At 46.4% G+C, this 18,516-nt stretch overlaps 1 protein-coding gene across 1 annotated transcript in view; it reads right to left on the bottom strand.

Moving 5' to 3' along the window:
- Positions 1-18,516, bottom strand: part of AOAH (acyloxyacyl hydrolase) — a 113,242-nt gene that overhangs the window by 56,247 nt on the left and 38,479 nt on the right. Inside the window, exons 6-10 of the mRNA XM_043964531.1 lie at positions 9,654-9,713; positions 7,392-7,462; positions 5,995-6,055; positions 4,350-4,420; positions 3,379-3,427 (exon numbers count right to left, since the gene is read on the bottom strand). Of these exons, the coding sequence (XP_043820466.1) occupies positions 3,379-3,427; positions 4,350-4,420; positions 5,995-6,055; positions 7,392-7,462; positions 9,654-9,713 (312 nt within the window). The remainder of the gene's footprint in view (positions 1-3,378; positions 3,428-4,349; positions 4,421-5,994; positions 6,056-7,391; positions 7,463-9,653; positions 9,714-18,516) is intronic.

The following is an 18,516-nucleotide window of genomic DNA, read 5'->3' as shown; positions in this document are numbered from 1 at the left end:
CTACCAATCTCTGAGAAGGAATCACTTTGGGGGGACAGCTGGAGAGCCCTTACCTCTCTCTCAGTCTCCTCCCCTCTTCTAACTCTTGGCCAGAGGAGGGCTTTTCAAGCTTTGGGAGATCAGAGGATTTGGAACTTTTCATTGATGTCCTGGCAGTGAACCTGGACCAGCAGTAGCTGGTGGCCATGTCTACAACAGGAACCAAGAACAAACTAGACATGCCAAGGAAAAGACAGCTTCAGGATTTTATAAGGAACCCAGAAGAAATCTACACCACACACACCTCAGGGGAACTTCATGAGTACTCTTCAAAGTGAAAAAAGACTTTCAGTGACCAAAAGTTAGTAGTATCTCTTTTGCCACATGTGCTGTTTAAGCGTGAGCCCATCTTCCCCTAGAAGACTGGGTCATAGATTTTTTTGGGGGGGGAGTGGGTAGGAGGAAGAAGAATATTTGTACCAATTGTTCTTACTAAATCACCCTAGTAAATACCCCTTCCTCAAAGCCAATTAAGTCTGGGTAACTAATTGACATGAACTGATGATTATGGGGTGGGGAGAAGTATATGAGTGGGCACTGACCCTTCTGGGTTAAGTCTAGAGGCCCGAGGGGGAGGAATTGACACCTACAGCTATTTCTACTGCGAGATCCAGCCTGTTATTTTAAGTGGAAGTTGGGAGAATAGCTCTGGAGAATGTGCTACATGAGCATTCAGAAGAAAGTTTCCAGTGAGGGGAGCAAAGGAAAAGTATCCAAGAAATCAATGTGGCTGCACAGGGACCTCTTTATTGAGCCCAGCTATCTAGAGAGCTCATACAAAAGAATAGGCAGAGGTATATAACAAAGGAATAACAAAAGTCTGGATTGATCTTGGACTGGTATTTTCAGGGAGACTAAAGACCAGCATGAGCATAGGCTTGTGAACAATGCCAAGTATAAGTAACTACTTGTCTATCTTTTAATCTCAGCTCAGGTCAAGATCACCAATAAGTTTAAGGTAGTGCCACTGGGTAGACAGATTGGTGAGTTGTTAGCAGATGACAGAAAAAGAATGAGTGATATTTTATTTTTTTTCCTTTCTTCTTCGCCAAGGAGAACAGTTTTTCTATTTGAAAAGACAGCGGTGGTGAAGGGAATGTTATAAAAGGAAATTGAAACCCAGGATAGGAGAGGATTTTGTAAGAAAGGCTCCAGTGTCCAGGCCCAGAGAAATTAGGGCCCAAGATATTACAGTAGCCAGAAGGGTGATTGCAGCACTGCTGTTGGCCATTTGTAAGAAAGTGTGAAGAATGGGCAAAGCAGCAGGAGGCCAGAGCTGGAAGGATATCGTCCTGATTGGGAAGGTGGATTTCATGAACTGTTGCTCAGTTAGGTTGGGGTCGGTCTCTGGCTAAGCTTTAGAATGTAATTGGTCATCAGGTCTCCCAGCTGAATGTAACCTCCTTGAAAGCGGGGACTGACCTTCACTTCTCCTCTTTTATCCCAAGCCCTTGGCATAGCACAGACCATCATCTGTGTTTAATGATTATTCGTTGAATTGAAATGACTTAGAAAAGAAAGACCTTGTAGGCTCAGGACTGGAAAGGACCTCAGGTTCTCTCATTTTACAGGTGGGAACTGAAGTCTAGAGAAGCTCAGTGACTTGTCCCTGACCACACAGGGATGTAAGTGGCAGGGCTGGGGTTTCAACCCAAGGAGTCCAGTGATCTTCCTACTGTGCCACACTGCCTGCTCTTGGATGGTCCCTGGAAGCCAACATGAGTTAAGAATAAATCGAACGTAATTCAGACTGACTTCCTTCTTGGGCAGGTGATGGTTGGGAGATTAGGCAGATGCTGTCCTTACAAGGGACAGTGACTTTAGCAAGGTGTTTGACAAAGTTTGTCACATCTTATGATTAAGACTAACCATTGAGGGCAATCATGTGATAAGTTCGGATGCTGCTGTTTGAAAATCTCTGCCCAAAGAGTGTTGATTCATTTGTTCATCTCCCTCTGAAGGAAGTCCCTAAAGTACTGCTGAAGGGCTCTGTATGAGCTCTGGGCCTTTCTCGCCTTTTTAGCAAGCCCTGGGGCAGAGCTATAGAAGATACACACAACCAGTGAGCCAAGGACCTTGTGGTGGAGGGAGAGAGAGGGCAGCAGCAATGTGGCTTATTTTAGGCCAGAGGAGAGCTGAGTCCACCGGAGTAAGGCAGCTTCTGTCCAGTCACAACACGGACTGCTGGAGGCCGTGAGCACAGACTTGCTTCCCTCCAGTGCCATGAAGAAAGCAAGAAAAACATGGATTGTACCCACCATGGGCTCAGACCTGTGGAGCCCAGAGCCCTGGGTACAAATTCACACTATGTCTGCTCCTGCTGACTTCCCTGGCAAATAACCTGCTGGAAAGGCTTGGGTGGCCAACTGTGGACCCCAGATGAGCACGTGGTGCTCTGACTATTGGATCCAAGTCTGAAAAACAGTGATCAGAAAGTAGTGGCAGCAGGTGGTTTGTCCATTCATTCAAGCACAGGAAACATGTGATTGCATGCCCTTCCCATCCCACACCTCCATCAGTTTACTTCCTCTTAGCTTTGTTGATAACTTATGGAAAGGAAGCAGGGCCTAAAAGCCTCCTTCCATGCACATCTACACTGAAACTTTAATTCAGTGACCAATCCAAGAAGCAGTAATTAGACTGACTGTGCACCAGGCACTGTTCCAAGCACTGGGAAAGCAAGGACAAAAGTGAACACACCCTCAAGGAGCTTAAATTCTCCTTTAGTCAGGAAGGGACTGGAGGAGCTCCCTCCACCTCATGCCCATCATGCCCAGTTGGCAAATCTGCATTCAGAATTCTGGAGCTCACTCTTTTTTTCAGGGCAATGAGGGTTAAGTGACTTGCCCAAGGTCACACAGCTAGTAAGTGTCAAGTGTCTGAGGCCCGATTTGAACTCAGGTCCTCCTGAATCCAGGGCCAGTGCTTTATCCACTGTGCCACTGAGCTGTCCCTGTAGCTCACTCTTCCAAGGTCCCAGAAGGGAGGGCACATTATATGACCTAATTTTGTCCTACCTTTTTATACTTCCCACACTCTATGCTCCAGGCAGACTGTCAGTTCTCCAAGATAATAGTCCATCTACCACCTCCAGACCTTTGCACAGGCTGTTTTGTATATATATGTTGACTTCTCTGTCATGTTGCCTCCCCTCAGCAAACAACTTCTAGGGCAGGGATTGCTTCATTCTTTGTCCTGAAATCCCGAGAGTGAAGCACAGTGCTTGGCACATAAAAATGCTTCCTGAATTGAATTGAATTGAATAATGTGGAGGGGAAGGCTATTTGTAAGGGATGGCAAATTCAGAAGGGAAGTTAGGACCATCTTTCTGTGACTTACCCAAATGCCATTACAATTGGAATCCTGCTGTGCATCCCAGTTCTCTGGGCTGAAAAGGAAACAACAAAATTGCTATTTCTTACCCCAAAAGGTGGTGTCAGTGAAGGAAAATGAAATGGGCCCTGTCTGTTAGCTTTGGCTTGTTTTGCACACACACGTGCACATGTATATATGTATATCTGTACACACACGTATATATGCATATGTGTGTATACATACACACATATATGTATACACACACGCAGAAGTTGTGGACCACTGGAGCCACCAATGTGGCAATCCACATGGCCCTGACTCTAAACACAAGATGGACAATGTGAGGTGTGGCATGGCTGTGGCAGCCTGGTGAGTCCAGGCATCTTTGGGATTGATGCCAATGGCTACCACCCAGTCAGGCATAGTCTGAGGACCCTTGCTTCAATCCCTGGGGACATGATTCATAGAGCAGCCACGTGTTAGTCTGCTAATATCGGCTGGATCTATAACAACATTGAAGAAGCATATATAATATCTGGTCAATTTAGAATTAACCCAACTGACTGGACTCTGAGCAGATCCCCTAACTCCTCTGTGCCTCACGTTCCTTATCTCTAAAATGAGGGCCTTGGGTTTACTAGTCCCTAAGGTCTATCCCAGCTCTAAGTCTATATCTGAGCACCGGTCACAGCCAGATGCCACCTCTCCTCGTTCTGGTAAACTCAGAAGAGACTGGACAGACTGAGCCATGAGCCCTCTGGGGCCAGGTAGTCACAGCCCCACAGCAGATACTCATGTTTTACAACAACTCACCTGAACCCCAAAACACAAATCTCTGAAGTGGACATAAGTTGCTTATTTGTGCATCAGGCTTCCCCCCCCCCAAGAGGACACAAGTTGGGCACTTCTTGCTACAAATGAGAAGAGCTCAAAGCTCAGGAGCCCCTGTTTTTAGGAGATATCTTCAAAAAACTCCGGGCAATTGGGAAAGTTACCGTCGGCCTGGATAGATGTTCCTGTTTCTGTCATTGCAGTCTCGTCCTCTCCAGTAAAAGCCTCTCAGAGTCTGAAATGTCAGAGATGATTCTGTTTATTTTTTCAGTAGTTGATGGTGAGGTTCATCCTGGATCTCAAGGTTCTCAGATGTCATTGCTGTCTCCTAGGCACAGAGTCTAGAGGCTAGAAGGGCCCTCGGAGGCTTCTAGTCCAACATGGAGCTGATCAAAGACCTGACAAGCTGGCACCAGACTTTGCTTGAATTCTCTTCAGTGAAGGGGAGCTCCCTACTTTCCTGGCCAATCCATCCTCTGTCATGACAAAACCTGCCTTTGGGCCATGTCCCCCCATCCCACTGCTCCTGAGGCTGCTCCCTGGGGCTGAGCAGAACACGGCTCATCCTTCCTCACGAAAGCAGCCATAGCCCTCTCCCTCCCCCCTCTCCCCTGTCCCCAGTCTTCTCTAGAACAAATACCCCTGGGTTCTGCAACTGAACTCAACAAGGCTTGGGTTCAAGGTTCCTGGCGATCTTGGTAAGACTTTTTGAAATCTTTTCTCTCTGAGTCAGAGCCAGCCCAGCCCTAGCCAAATTCACTCGCTGTAACAGGACCTATATCAATTATAACCACATAGCATTAGGTGTTAGGGGTGTCCATCACATCTCTCTCCTGAGGTCTCAGTAGGCTCACATTATACTGTAATACAATCCAATGCCAAGACCATTTCTTACCATTTTACCACTAATCCTTCAAGGAGCCTGCTGGAGTCAGCCAAACAGGGAAATCGAACTAGAAGGGACTTGGCAGAAGCAAGGGGCAAAGGTCAAAGTCAATCCAAGCTGGCTTGGCAGACAGCCCCACCATCCTGTATTCTAAGGCACTGGCAAGATGGAAATGTGGTGGCCTCTGCATACCTGCTCCTCCATACCCTGTGAAACATGCTAATGGCCTGGGGTAATTTTAAAAGCTAGAATTAATTGTTTTTGAGAATTATTGAAAGTTTCGTGAGATCTTCTTTAAAAAAAAAACCAACAACCACCAACCATGGATTCTATTGTCTTTATGAACATTTGTGCCACAATGTGACAGAACGGAGGGAGGTCTGGACAGGAAGATGTTGGTTCAAATACCACCTCTGTCACATGACCCTGGAAAGGTAATTTTATCTCTCTCTACCTCAGTTTCCTCATCTGGAAAATGGGGGCAGTATTTGTTGTTGGTTAAGTCAAAAGGTGGAGAAAGAGACAGATGGACACAGAGAGAGAGAGAGTCAGAGACAGAGAGAGACACAGAGAGAGACAAAGAGAGAGACACAGAGCTCACATGGCTATTGAGAGGCTCCAGTGAGGTGTTTACAAAGGGGTTTATAAATGTCTTGAAATGCTTTATAAATGCCACTTGTTGTGATTATGGGAGCTTGGAGGCTGCTGGCCCCTAGTAGATATTTACTGAGTGATCGTGATGGACTGATGGACTGACGAGCAGGCGCCCTTAAAAGAGCGTAAAGAGGAATCTTTTCCCCAATGCACCTCACACTTAAAGTACAGTAAATCCCATCTGTTTGCTCTAAGCAGTGGGGCTTTGCGGAAAGGAAGAGACATTCTGAGGAAACGCTTGGCGGGCGGCGGCTTGTCCTTGTACTCACCGGGAACTTGCTGTACTTGTCCCTGTCTGTGTCTTCGAAGGGTAGGGCAGAGTTCAGAACGCTGGGGAGCAAAAGAGCAGAGCTCGGTAATGATCATGCAAGGCCCTCCTGGGACTTGTCACAACAAAGGCAACTGATGGCTGGGAATTGAAGAACGATGTGCCCCACTCTCGGTGACCCCAGAGGTTTCTTCCAGAGAGCTAGGTGCATGCCCTGCCCTCCCGCACCCCGGGGGCTGTGTCTTTTCTCTCCCTCCTTTAGGTCTCTCCTCTCTCTGTCTCTATCACTGTCTCTGTCTTCCCTCTCCTTCTGTCTCCATCTGTGTCTGTCTCTGTCTCTCCCTGTGTCTGTCTCTCTGTGCGTGTGTGTCTTTCTCTCTCTCTGTCTCTCTCTCTCCACCTTTTGGCTTAGCCAACTCCCTCACCACAGCAGTTTCACCTGGGCTTTCACTGGACAGATTCCAGTCTCTTTAGTTGAGCATCCCAAGACATTTTATCATCAGTAGAAACTCTTTCTGATGGCTTCCTCTGACACAGTTTGGGGGCAGTCTGGGGAGAGAGCTGTACAACTCCATATTCACTGGCTGAGCCAAGACTCCAGACTGAGAGGGTGGGACAGCTAGGGCTGCAGTGCTGGACTTGGAGACACAAATGAGCTGTGCGACTCTGGACAAGTCACTTAACCTCTGCCTGCCTCAGTTTCCTCACCTGTAAAAGTGAGCTATCTCACAAAGTTTTTTGTGAGGATCAAATAAGATGACATCTATAAAGCACCTTGCAAAACTTAAAGTGACATATAAATGGTAGCAATTAAGGGTGGACTTTCAGCAAGTGGCTCTTCACCTCAGAACCAGTTACCCTCCTGTGCTGTACTCTGTAATGATGATGGTGCTAAGACTATATAGTGCTTACTATGGGCCATGTGCAAAGGAAAGCTTTGTTTTGCCTTATGAACTGAAGCAACATATGGAAGTGTGATGTGCTCCCCCCCCCACACACACACTCTAGAGTAAACAGGGACAGGGGCAGATCTGGGCCGTAGACACACCCTCTTTATGTCCCTCGTCCCCTACCCCAATACACATACTTGGGCACCCCCAACCTTGACCAACACAGGCCCCTTCCCAAGCTCATTGCTAACCAGCCAAGCATGGACTGGGTGGACAATTCCATGGGCTGGAATCTGTTCCTAGGACTAAGTCACTGTGGGGCCCAGGATGGGTAAGACACTGCCCCTCTCTGGATGTCTGTCTCCTCATCTGTAAAACAAGGGAGTTGAATGAAATGATCTCGGAGGTTCCTTTGACCCTGAGTGATGGTGGGAAAAAGACCCAAACAAACGACAGCTGAAAATTAAGCCATGGAATGAGCTCAGGAAGGTTGAAGTGCTGTACTTACTATTCAATTTTCTGGCAGATCTTGGCCAAGGCAGGAATTGAACAGAACTTCAGCATGCCACCATGGCTGGCCTAGGAAAAGGAGGAAGGTGGGTTAGGTCCTGGAAGGGACCCACTTGGCATTTCCCCTGTAACCTGGCCTTAGCTCAGTGCCTCGGGCTGCTCCTCGCTGTCCCCGAATGTCTCAGGCACAGTCAGGACCCCCTGGACTTACTCCAAGGCTTCTAGCACCTCCCCAGGATCTTCCCTGGGTGCTCTGTGCCCTGATTGTTTATTGTTACTACTACTGCTACTACTACTACTACTTCTACTACTACTACTACTTCTACTAGTACTACTACTACTTCTACTGCTACTGCTACTACTACTGCTACTGCTACTACTACTTCTACTACTACTACTTCTACTACTACTACTACTACTTCTACTACTACTACTACTTCTACTGCTACTGCTACTACTACTGCTACTGCTACGACTACTTCTACTACTACTACTACTACTACTTCTACTACTTCTACTACTACTACTTCTACTACTACTACTACTACTTCTACTACTTCTACTACTACTACTTCTACTACTACTACTACTACTTCTACTACTACTACTACTTCTACTACTACTACTACTACTTCTACTACTTCTACTACTACTACTACTACTTCTACTACTACTACTACTACTACTACTTCTTCTACTACTACTACTACTTCTACTACTACTACTACTTCTTCTTCTTCTTCTTCTTCTTCTTCTTCTTCTTCTTCTTCTTCTTCTTCTTCTTCTTCTTCTTCTTCTTCTTCTTCTTCTTCGTGGGGCAATGAGGGCTAAGTGACTTGCCCAGGGGTCACACAGCTAGTAAGTGTCAAGTGTTTGAGGTTGGATTTGAACTCAGGTTTTCCTGAATCCAGGGCTGGTGCTTTATCCACTGCGCCACCTAGCTGCCCCTTGTGCCCTGATTGTTGAGATTCCTCCCCAAGTTTTCCCCCATCCTATGGCTCAGGGGACGGGGAGGAGAGGGGGATACAGCATGTAGAAAGCACTTTTATAATGTGTCTAATAGGGAGCCAGAGCGCCTTGTGTGTCACAGGAATAGACATGGGGAGGAGGTCTGGCCCACCCCTCCCCAAGGGACCCCGTGATCTCTGACTTTGGGGGAGCAGGAGGAAGGGCAGCCATAACTGGACACTTGTTTCTTCCCTTGCCTGTGTCAAGAAGGGTATTGGGTGTCTAAGGGGATGATGCTTTGGACAAAGGTCATTTCCTCTCATCATTCTCCAGGGGAGCTTCTTCTCACCTTTTTAGCTTCTTTCCATCAAATACTGGTGACACTAATGGCCATCATAAGGAGTCCCTACATCTCTTTTTCCAAGTAAGAATTAAACAGAAAATGGGGAAGTTTATTAGAACAGGCCAAAGTATACACAAAAATAAATGGTGTCTTTGGTTGAGTTGGGAGATAAGATCTTGGCTCAATAAAGAAGAGAGAAGATTATCTCACCAAGGAGAGTCTACTCTTAGCAGTCCCTTAGATGTTAAGGGACATGTTGGGAGCCAGCTCCTCGCGTGTCTGGGGCTCCAGGGAGATCTGCTGTCTGCCATTCAAAAGTCCAAGCTCGCTCTCTCTGCTATCTCACAGTCCACCAACTATCTGAAGAAACCCTTTCTCTACTCACACAAGCATGCTGTACTAGATGTATAAGAGGACATGACTCCTATTGAATTCTGAGCTGGGATACAGCATGCTGGCTTACCCTACGCTAATGCATCATTTTGTGCAAGAGAGAGAGGGATGGGAGGGGAGGCTGCTAGCTCTCTCTCGTCTGCCTGCTTGCCTTTGCCGGAGGGGCTCAGAGACACTGAGGGAGGACCTGACAGCTGGTCCAGAGCCCTGGGGCTCCATGGCCCCCACAAGCTCAGGTCCAGCTCCAAACTGGCCGAGGTCTCACAGGGAATCTGGACAATGAGGAAGATGGGGCCCACGTGGTGACTCAGGTCTTGGCATCAGCAGCATCAACTCAAGCTCCAGGTTTCTCTTCAGCAGGGGATGCTCCCTGACCATGAAGGATGGGCTCTGAGGAGAGCTGAGGCTCAGAGTTAGGTGACTTGTCTAAGGTCCCATGGCTTATGAGTATCCTCCAAACTCCACCGGCCACACATGAGTGTCCCAGATAGAGGAAAGGAGGCCCCTGAGCTTCCCAGCCAATCCTTCCCAGCTCAGAACCTGAGGGCAGCTCTGGGGCATGGGGGAGGGGCTTACCAAGGTTGGTGAGTGCCGGACAAGCTCTCTGGCCCTGATCAGGGCTCTCTTCAGGCCCTCCTGCAAAGGCACAGTTGAATGGAGTTAGGGTCAGAAAATACTTTACGCTTCCCATACTCTGTGTGTGTGTGTGTGTGTGTGTCTGTGTGATTGTATGTGGGTGAGTGTGAGAGTGTGTAGGGACTGGCTGGGATATAAGGAAGGTGGGGCCCAGGTTTTAAGACACAGTGAGGACCCCTGGATGACAACAGGACTATCTTTCTCATGGTTTGGGCCTGGGCTGGGTTGATGACCAAGCAGCCCTGCTCAGGGACAGGCCTCTTGGCCACATGTTTGGAAAGACGTGCAGGGGACATGTGTCCCTTTCGATCCCAAGCAGGAAACACTCCCCGATAGGAAGCAAAGGACTGTGCTGTCATAGAACCTGAGGATCTCAACGAGGGAAGAGGCCTTAGTGGCGCTAGTCCGACCATCCTGAGAGGAAGGCCCGCCATCCTGAGCTTGAAGCTCTAAGGAGGGGAAGATGCCCCCCACCCCACCCCAGGGCAGCTCTTTCCAATGGGACAGCTCCAAGTTGTAGGAATGTTTCCTGACCTCAGCCCAAATTTGTGGCAGACACTCCTGTCCATCCTTCTGCCCTGGGGGGCCAATCCCCCCAGGAGGGGCAGCCCTCTCTCCCACTGTGCCTCAGGCCTTCCCCATTAAACACCCCAAGCTCCCTCAGAGGATTCTACCTCATCAATTCAAGACCCTCCCCATGCTAGCTGCCTTTCCCTGGGCTTCCTCTAGCCAGTCAAACTCTTGGTTCTTTCTCTTTGGAAACGACCAGACCAGGAAATGCTGCATCTGTGACTCAGATGCAGGCATGAGCTCGCTTGGAGTCCAGCCTGGTCCAGCCCCTTTGCAGACTGGCCCCAGATTGCCAGGGAGGTTGGGAACAGGAGGAGAAACCTTGTTTCCCACCCACAGCAATAGAAAACATTTTCACATTTCCAAAATCCAATGCTTCTGGGATGAGGCTGTCAGGCTGAGGGTCCCCTGGGGTTAACTCGTGGCCTTCTGGGAGGGGCCAGGGCTTTCAGGAGGCAAAGTCCCACTAACAAGTCTGGGCCAGTGTCCCTGGCTCCCCCCTGCCCTGAACCTGCTGTCCTCTGCACCTGAGATGTAGCTCATGGCTCCCCAACAGGGCTGATGGGTAATTAGTAGCTATCCTCAGGAAGTGCCAACTTCCTTTAGTTCCCTCACAAGGCTGGGAGCCTCTCAACCTCTTTTTTGGGGTGGAAGGAAGCAGAGCCATCCCCCCCTTCTTCCCTCCTCCCCCCCGCTCCAGTTGTCTCCCAGGACTGGCCCAGCTGTCCTGCTCCCTCTTCCTGAAGCCCAAGGATGTTCCCATGGGCCGCTTGGCCGGCTGGCACTGCCACATGCCTGCCATCCATTCCTCTGCCCTCACCTTGTGCTGACGCTGGGCCTGGCCTGCTGTTGTCCCCTCCCCTCCATGTGTAGGACTTTCGTCCTGACGCACCTGCCCAGGAGACAGTGTGGCCCAGGGCTCTGGGGTCAGAGAACATGGATTCTAATCCTGCCTGATCTGCACTGCCTGAATGACCTTGGAGGAATCACGACCTTTCTCTGGGCCCTAGCTCTACCAAATGAAGTCGGACGTGCTGACCTCCCTTCCACCTTGACATCTGTGATGAGAGTTTGCGGTCCGATGCCAGGCATCAGACCCCGGGGGCCTGGGGCGTCCTTTGCTGGCACTCTGCAATGCAGGTAAGGAGCCTTGGAAAGGTCGGGTTTTCCGGGAGGGAGGGGCTTAAGTGCTCCGAGGCGTTTTAGAAAGCGAATCCATCCGAAGCTCTTTAATGAAGAGGAAAGTGGCAAATGGACTGCGTGCTGTAGAAATGGAAATAATTGCTCCTTCTCCCCGATGATCTATTTTCCATGTTGGTAATTCTGTGTGTGCGCCAGCCTTGGTCTCTGAAGTGCAGAGGCTGTTCCCCTATCTCCTGAACGAGTTATGACTTTTAGATTGCAAGGAGCAATTATCTCGGGTGGTTCCGACAAGGCTTGGAGATGGATGGGACTGCCGCCCTCCTCGGCACGTTCTGATGGAGGTGCCGCAGCCAGAGCCAAGGACAAGGAGGGGCATCGATCCCCATGAGGCGCCGGGGTCGGGGGGCACAGCTGAGCCCCGCTCGTGGTGCTGAGGAAAGCAGCGGGTTTGGAGAGATGTCACAGGTTGGGGGGAGGTGGTGGTGCGTGTGCTAATGCAGGAGCCGTCAGGCAAAGGCAGCAAACGCGCGGCAGGTAATGGAATCAGAGAGGAGAGGCTGGTCAGAAGCAAACCCAAACCCAGGTGAAAAAGAAATCTGAGAAGGACAGTGAGAGGCAAAGACACGGGCAGGCGACTGGCGAGGGGAGCAGCCGGGGCCCACACCCAACAGAGTCCTCTCATTGGGCCAGGAAAAGCTCTTTGAGACCCTGCGTGTTTGTGCCTGAAGAGTTTGGGCTCCAGAGCTGAGGACCTGGGTTCAAATCCCTCCTCTGACCTGTCTTGTAATCTCGGGCAGGTCACTTTAACCTCTCTGGGCCTCAGTTTCCTCATTTGTAAAATGAAGGTGTTGATCTATGCACAGGGGGAAGAGTTCCTGACCAAACAAGGGATGGAGATCACAGAGGATAAAATGGACAATTTTGATCACATGACATGAAATCGGTTTTGCATCAGCAAAAAACATGCCATGCAGTTACATTTTAAAGGAAAGCAGATAACTGGGAGGAAAATATAATTTTTTTCTTTTTTCTTTTTTCTTTTTCAGAGCAAGTTTCTCTGGTGAGGATCTCATTTCCAAGATATATATATATATATATAAAGATTCAAATGTATAAGAATAAGAACCATTCCCCAGGTGATAAGTGGTCATAGGATATGAAGATCAGATCTCTAAGAAAGAAATCCAAGGTAATTATAGCCATATATATGAAAAACAAAAACCAAAAACAACTGCTCCAAATCGCTAATAACTAGAGAAATGCAAATTAAGTTCTGAGGTTCTATTTTATTCATATCAGACTGGCAAAGCTGACAAAAAAAGAGAATGACAAATGTTGGAGGGGTTGTGAGAAAATAATAACAGTAGCTAATATTTATATAGTGCTTGCTATGTGCCGGGCAGTGTTCTTAGTGCTTTACAATTGTTATCTCATTTGATCCTCACAACAACCCTAAGAGGTAGGTGCTGTTCTTATTTCTATTTTGCAGATTAGGAAACTGAGACAAACAGAGGTGAAGTGACTTGCTCAGGAATACCCAGCTAGTGTCTGAGGCTGGATTTGAACTCAGATCTTCCTGAATCCTGAATGAAGTCAGGTGGGCCTTTGGAAGCATTGCTAACTATAAGGCTAGAGAAGGGGATGGAATTCCAGCTCAACTATTTAAAATCCTAAAAGATGAAACTGTTTTTTTTTTGTTTGTTTTTTTGCAGGGCAATGGGGGTTAAGTGACTTGCCCAGGGTCACACAGCTACTAAGTGTCAAGTGTCTGAGGCCAGATTTGAACTCAGGTACTCCTGAATCCAGGGCCGGTGCTTTATCCACTGCACCACCTAGCTGCCCGATGAAACTGTTAAAGTGTTGTACTCAATGTACCAGCAAAGTTGGCAAACTCAACAGTGGCCACTGGATTGGAAAAGATCAGTTTATGTTGCAGTCCTAAATAAGGATAATACTAAGGGATGTTCAAATTACTGAACAATTGTGTTCATTTCACATGCCAGCAAAGTTATGCTAAAAAATCTGCAAGCTAGACTTCAGCAATATGTGAACCAAGAATTACCAGAAGAGCAGGCTGGTTTTCTTTTTCTTTCTTTCTTTTTTTTTTTGTTGTTGTTATTGTTGTTTTTTTTTTTTTTTTTAGTGAGGCAATTGGAGTTAAGTGACTTGCCCAGGGTCACACAGCTAGTAAGTGTTAAGTGTGAGGCTGGATCTGAACTCAGGTCCTCCTGACTCCAGGGCTGGTGCTCTATCCACTGTACCACCTAGCTGCCCCTGGGCTGGTTTTCAAAGAGGTAGAGGAACTAGAGACCAAATTGCCAACATTCCTACATTATGAAGAAAAGGGAGTTCCAGAAAAAAAAATCCACTTCTGCTTCATTGAATACACTAAAGCCTTTGTGTGGATCACAACAAAATGTGGCAAGTCCTCCAAGAGATGGGAGGACCAGATCATCTTATTAGTCTCCTGAGGAACCTGTATGCAGGTCAAGAAGCAACAGTTAGAACCAAACATGGAACAAATGATTGGCTGATGATTGGGAAAGAAGTATAACAAGGCTGTGTATTGTCATCTTATTTATTTAACTTATGTGCAGAGTGAATCATGAAAAATGCCAGATTGGATGACTCAGAAGCTGGAATTAAGGTTGCTGGGAGAAATAACAATCTAAGATATACCAGTAAGATGATACCACTCTGATGTCAGAAAATGAAGAGGAATTAAGAACCCTTTTGAGGAGGGGGAATGAGGAGAGTGTAAAAGCTGGCTTGATGCTTAACATAAAAACTCCCAAAGCAAAACAAAACTAAGATCTTGACAACTGGTCCCATCACTTCCTGGTAAACAGAGGGAGAAGGAATGGAAGCCATGTCCGATTTTCTATTCTTGGGCTCAAAGATCCCCACAGACAGTGAGTGCAGCCATGAAAATAAAAGATGCTTGCTCCTTGGAAGGAAAGCTCTGGCAAATCTGGACAGCAAACCAAAAGGCAAGGATATCACCTTGCTGACCAAGGTCCATATAGTCAAATCTGGGGTCTTTCCAGTAGTCGAATGGAAAGCTGAGTGCCACAATGGACGCTTTCAAATTGTGCTGGAGAAGACTTCTGAGTCCCTTGGATAGCAAGGTCAAATCAGTCAATACTTAAAGACATGAATTCAGTGGCAGGTCAAATGCTGAAGCTGTAGCTGAAATAGTTTGGCTATCATGAGGAGATGAGATTCATTGGAAAAGAGCCTGATGTTGGGGAAGATTGAAGGCAAAAGGAGAAGGGGCCAGCAGAGGAGGAGATGGATGGATGGTGTCACGGAAGCGATGGATGTGAGCTTGGACAGACTATGGGAGATGGTGGAGGATAGAAGGGCCTGAATGCTATGTGGTGTCACAAAGAATCAGACATGGCTGAACAACGTGAACAACTTCCTGAATCCATGCCTAGGGGACTTTGCACTGTGTCACCCAGCTGCCAAGAGAGACACGTTCCCACACCATGGGTAGAGAAGAACTACTGAACATCTGGAGCTTAGTAATGGAGTGTGGCACTCTCAGAGGATGAAACAGATCTTGTTTCCCACAGTGAGAATGGGAATCATAGGTATTGTCCAGGAAGGGTCAGAGGAAGAGGAGAAAAGCAGTGGTGGTTGGTGACTTCAAGCTGGGAAGTGCTGAGTTGGCTATTTATCAACCTGGCAACAGTAATAGCAGCGACAGAGAATATGGCCAGATGGGTGACCACTAGCCTGTATCTGTGTGTGAGAGGTTCCTGGGTGTCGGATGGATAATGGGCATACCTAGGACAAGGATGATTCTTAGCTCAGGTAGGCACAAGTAAGGCACTTAATACTGCTACCTCAGCACAGGATTCAAATGGACTGACTGGCTGGCAGAAAAAGTTTTAATGGAGGACATGAGAGGCAGCATGGGAAGAATTTGAAGGTGAAAAGGGACAGAAGGTTGAGGGCTGAGACTGAAGAAGGTGTATGCCTTCCTCTCAGGGAAAACACGTGGATAACTGAGGTAGCTGCTTAGTATGGGAAGCAGCCATTTGTGCCCTTGGCCAGGCAGGGACTCGATACGCATGTGCTCTCTGCTTCTCTGGAGAGTGACCCTCCTCTTCAGTCATAGCAGCTGAGTCTGATCATCAATTATCTACAAAGCCAAGAGCAGCAGCCATTGTGCCTGGCATCTCTCTCAGCCATCTGTGAGATGGAGAGAACGATCCAGCTTTGAAACAAATTGCTCACGATTGAGAACTGTGGGGACTCTTAAAATTCGTCTGCTTATGGAGTCATTCACCAGGGCTTTCATAGGGAATGGCTTGAGGGCTAGGGTCAGGTTTAGCCTGGTGGGACTCCACTGAGGGAAGGTTTTTTTTCTCAGGCATTATAATGAAATTCATGGTTAATGTGAGTTTGTCAACTCATATTGATTTTCTTATATTACTCTGCATCTTCCTTTTGCTAATTAGATTGTTTTGCTTGACCATGATGTTGAGGCTTAGGTGATGGAAATAACAGTCAGACAGATCCAGGAGGAAGAGTTTCTATTAGGATGAGGGAGAAACGACATGATTGACAAGCAATCCTAGATGGTGCTCAGGAATAAGAAGAGGGAAGAGGAAGCAGCTAGGTGGCGCAGTGGATAGAGCACTGGCCCTGGAGTCAGGAGTACCTGAGTTCAAATCCGGCCTCAGACACTTAACACACACTTACTAGCTGTGTGACCCTGGGCAAGTCACTTAACCCCCATTGCCTCAATTAAAAAAAAAAAGAAGAGGGAAGAGCAGGATGCTAGTTTATTGGTGGTTTGTTTGCAGAATATGCCTCTTCCAATTATCCAATTACGTGTAGGACATAGAACGGAACAACTCCATGACATATGGTGGCTACAGAGACTTGCTCTTTGTGGTTCTTTACATTTTCATCTATGCAGATGAATGAAAACTCCTAATTCTAAACTTCCAGCCCTATATTCTTATGACATAATTCTCTATTTCATTTAAAAAAATTGAAGCAATTTTCAGCATATGTATGAGTAACAAAATTTATTGCCTTTCTCCTCTTTGTTAATTTGACGGATATCAGGTAGAATCTATGGCTTCAATGTGCCTGTATTTCCTTGACTTTTAGAAATTTTGAACATTTTCTTTATGGTTCTGGATATTTGTGTTTCTTCTTCAACAACTGCTTGCTATTCTTGGGTTTTTTGCATACTAGAGAATGGGCTTTATTCTTATGAATCTAGGCCAGTTCCTTTTAGGTGCTGGATGTTAGACTTTTTTATGAGAAACATTAAATTCATGTTTCCCCAGTAATTTTTTTCTCCTTATTCCAAATGCATTGCTTTTTTCGTTGTTGTTGTGCAGAAGCTTTTTATTTTCAGTCTAATTGATTTCATATATTATTTGACTCATAATTTGCTCGAAGTCAGGGCTGGTTAAGAATTTGTCCCCTTTCCACAGCTGTGAAAAATGCAATAAACATTCTATTATCCTCTGGTACTTTTCACATTTTGATTATTGATCTGTTTGAAATTTAGTGTGGGGAGTACTGGGCTGGCCCCTTCCTCAATTTTTTTTTAAACCAAGCTCTTGTTATTCAGGGTTTGGTGAATAATGAATCCTTTCCTTAGTGTTTGGGCATGCTGGGAATATTGAGAGTAATCTGCATCTGGAGTCAGCTCGCCATGATTTCATCCATCCTACGTATCATCTTTTCTGTTTTATGTCTTCCAGTAACAGATTGAATTCCCTCTCAGGCTACACATTTTTAAACTTTGCTCAAATTACCTCTGTTGATGGTTTTGTTTGATTTGCATATCAAAAGTTCTAGCTGAGTCTGACCCCCTTTACCTGGGAAAGTTGGGCTTCTGGATGGATTTGCATATCAAAGGTCCTATTGGGGTTTACTGGCTTTCTATAGATAATATTGGCAGCATTTGAGGAGTTTTTCTTCCTTTAATGTGTCTGGGTGAGTTCAGCCTGACAGTCATTTCTGTAGGTGTCCAGTAGTTCTGCCACTCTATACTCTGTCCTTTGTTCTCAATCATTTAGGAAAATTTCTGTGCCACTTCCTAAAATATGGTGGTTGGAGTTTTTCCTGCTCTCACATTATTTGGGGAATTCGACTGGAGACCCTCCAGTTCTCTCTTGGCACTCCTTCGTCTCCTGTGACCTTGACTTATGTGCAAAGTCATGGAGCCTTGTTCATCCATCCCAGAGAGTCGTTCTTTGATCTGGTTTTGCTGCTGATCCTGTTTTTGTCTTCTGGCAGAAGCTTTCAATTTCTCTTTGGTTCTCTATCCCTGTTTATATTGTCCACATGTCTCGGTGCATTTGCTTTCTAGGACCATTTTTTTCCATTTGGCTTGCAGCAGATCTCTTTACAGATGTCAAGTTTTGTCTTTAGTGGCATCTAGTTCCCTTTTTAGTTCCCTTACAGTGTTTATTATCCAATCCAGAGACTCTCCTTGATATTAATGATTTTTTTCTTTCTGATGTTATCTCCCTGGATGCTTTAAACCATAATATTTGTTCTTTATGCTCTAGTTTAGTTCTTACTAACTCATTCTCTTGATAATTTTTCCCCTTTATGAGAAACTAATCTCTTTTGAGAATTTTTTGGTTATTCTCTGTTATTTCCCTTCTCCCCCACCCCTTTGGGGCATTTCTCTATTCGTATGGTGGGCATTGGAAAAAAATCTGATCTGTCCTAATACCTCCTACTCTCTTCATTTTATTGGAAATATTTCTTCCTCTCCCCCCTTTTAACCCTTGCTTGGGCTGTCACAACAGGCCATAACTTCCTAAGGTCAGAGAGTATTTTATTTTTTCTCTTTATACCTGCAGAACTTAGCACAGTGTCTGTCACACAGTAGGAGATTAATTGTTTGTTAAATTGAAATGAAGTCAGTCAATAAACATTTATTAAACACCTACTATGTGCTAAACACTGTGCTAAGCACTGGGAAAACAAAAAAAAAGGCAAAAGACAATCCCTGCCCTCAAAGAGCTCATATTCTAATGGGGGAAGACAATAAGCGTGTACAACAAATATGTACAAACAAGTTATATACAGGGTAAATAGGAAA

This window comes from Dromiciops gliroides, chromosome 1 (assembly GCF_019393635.1).
Source record: "Dromiciops gliroides isolate mDroGli1 chromosome 1, mDroGli1.pri, whole genome shotgun sequence".
NCBI classification, from domain to species: domain Eukaryota; kingdom Metazoa; phylum Chordata; class Mammalia; order Microbiotheria; family Microbiotheriidae; genus Dromiciops; species Dromiciops gliroides.
The sequence above is the reverse complement of the archived record's forward strand: the minus strand, read 5'-3'. Positions and strand labels throughout refer to the sequence as shown.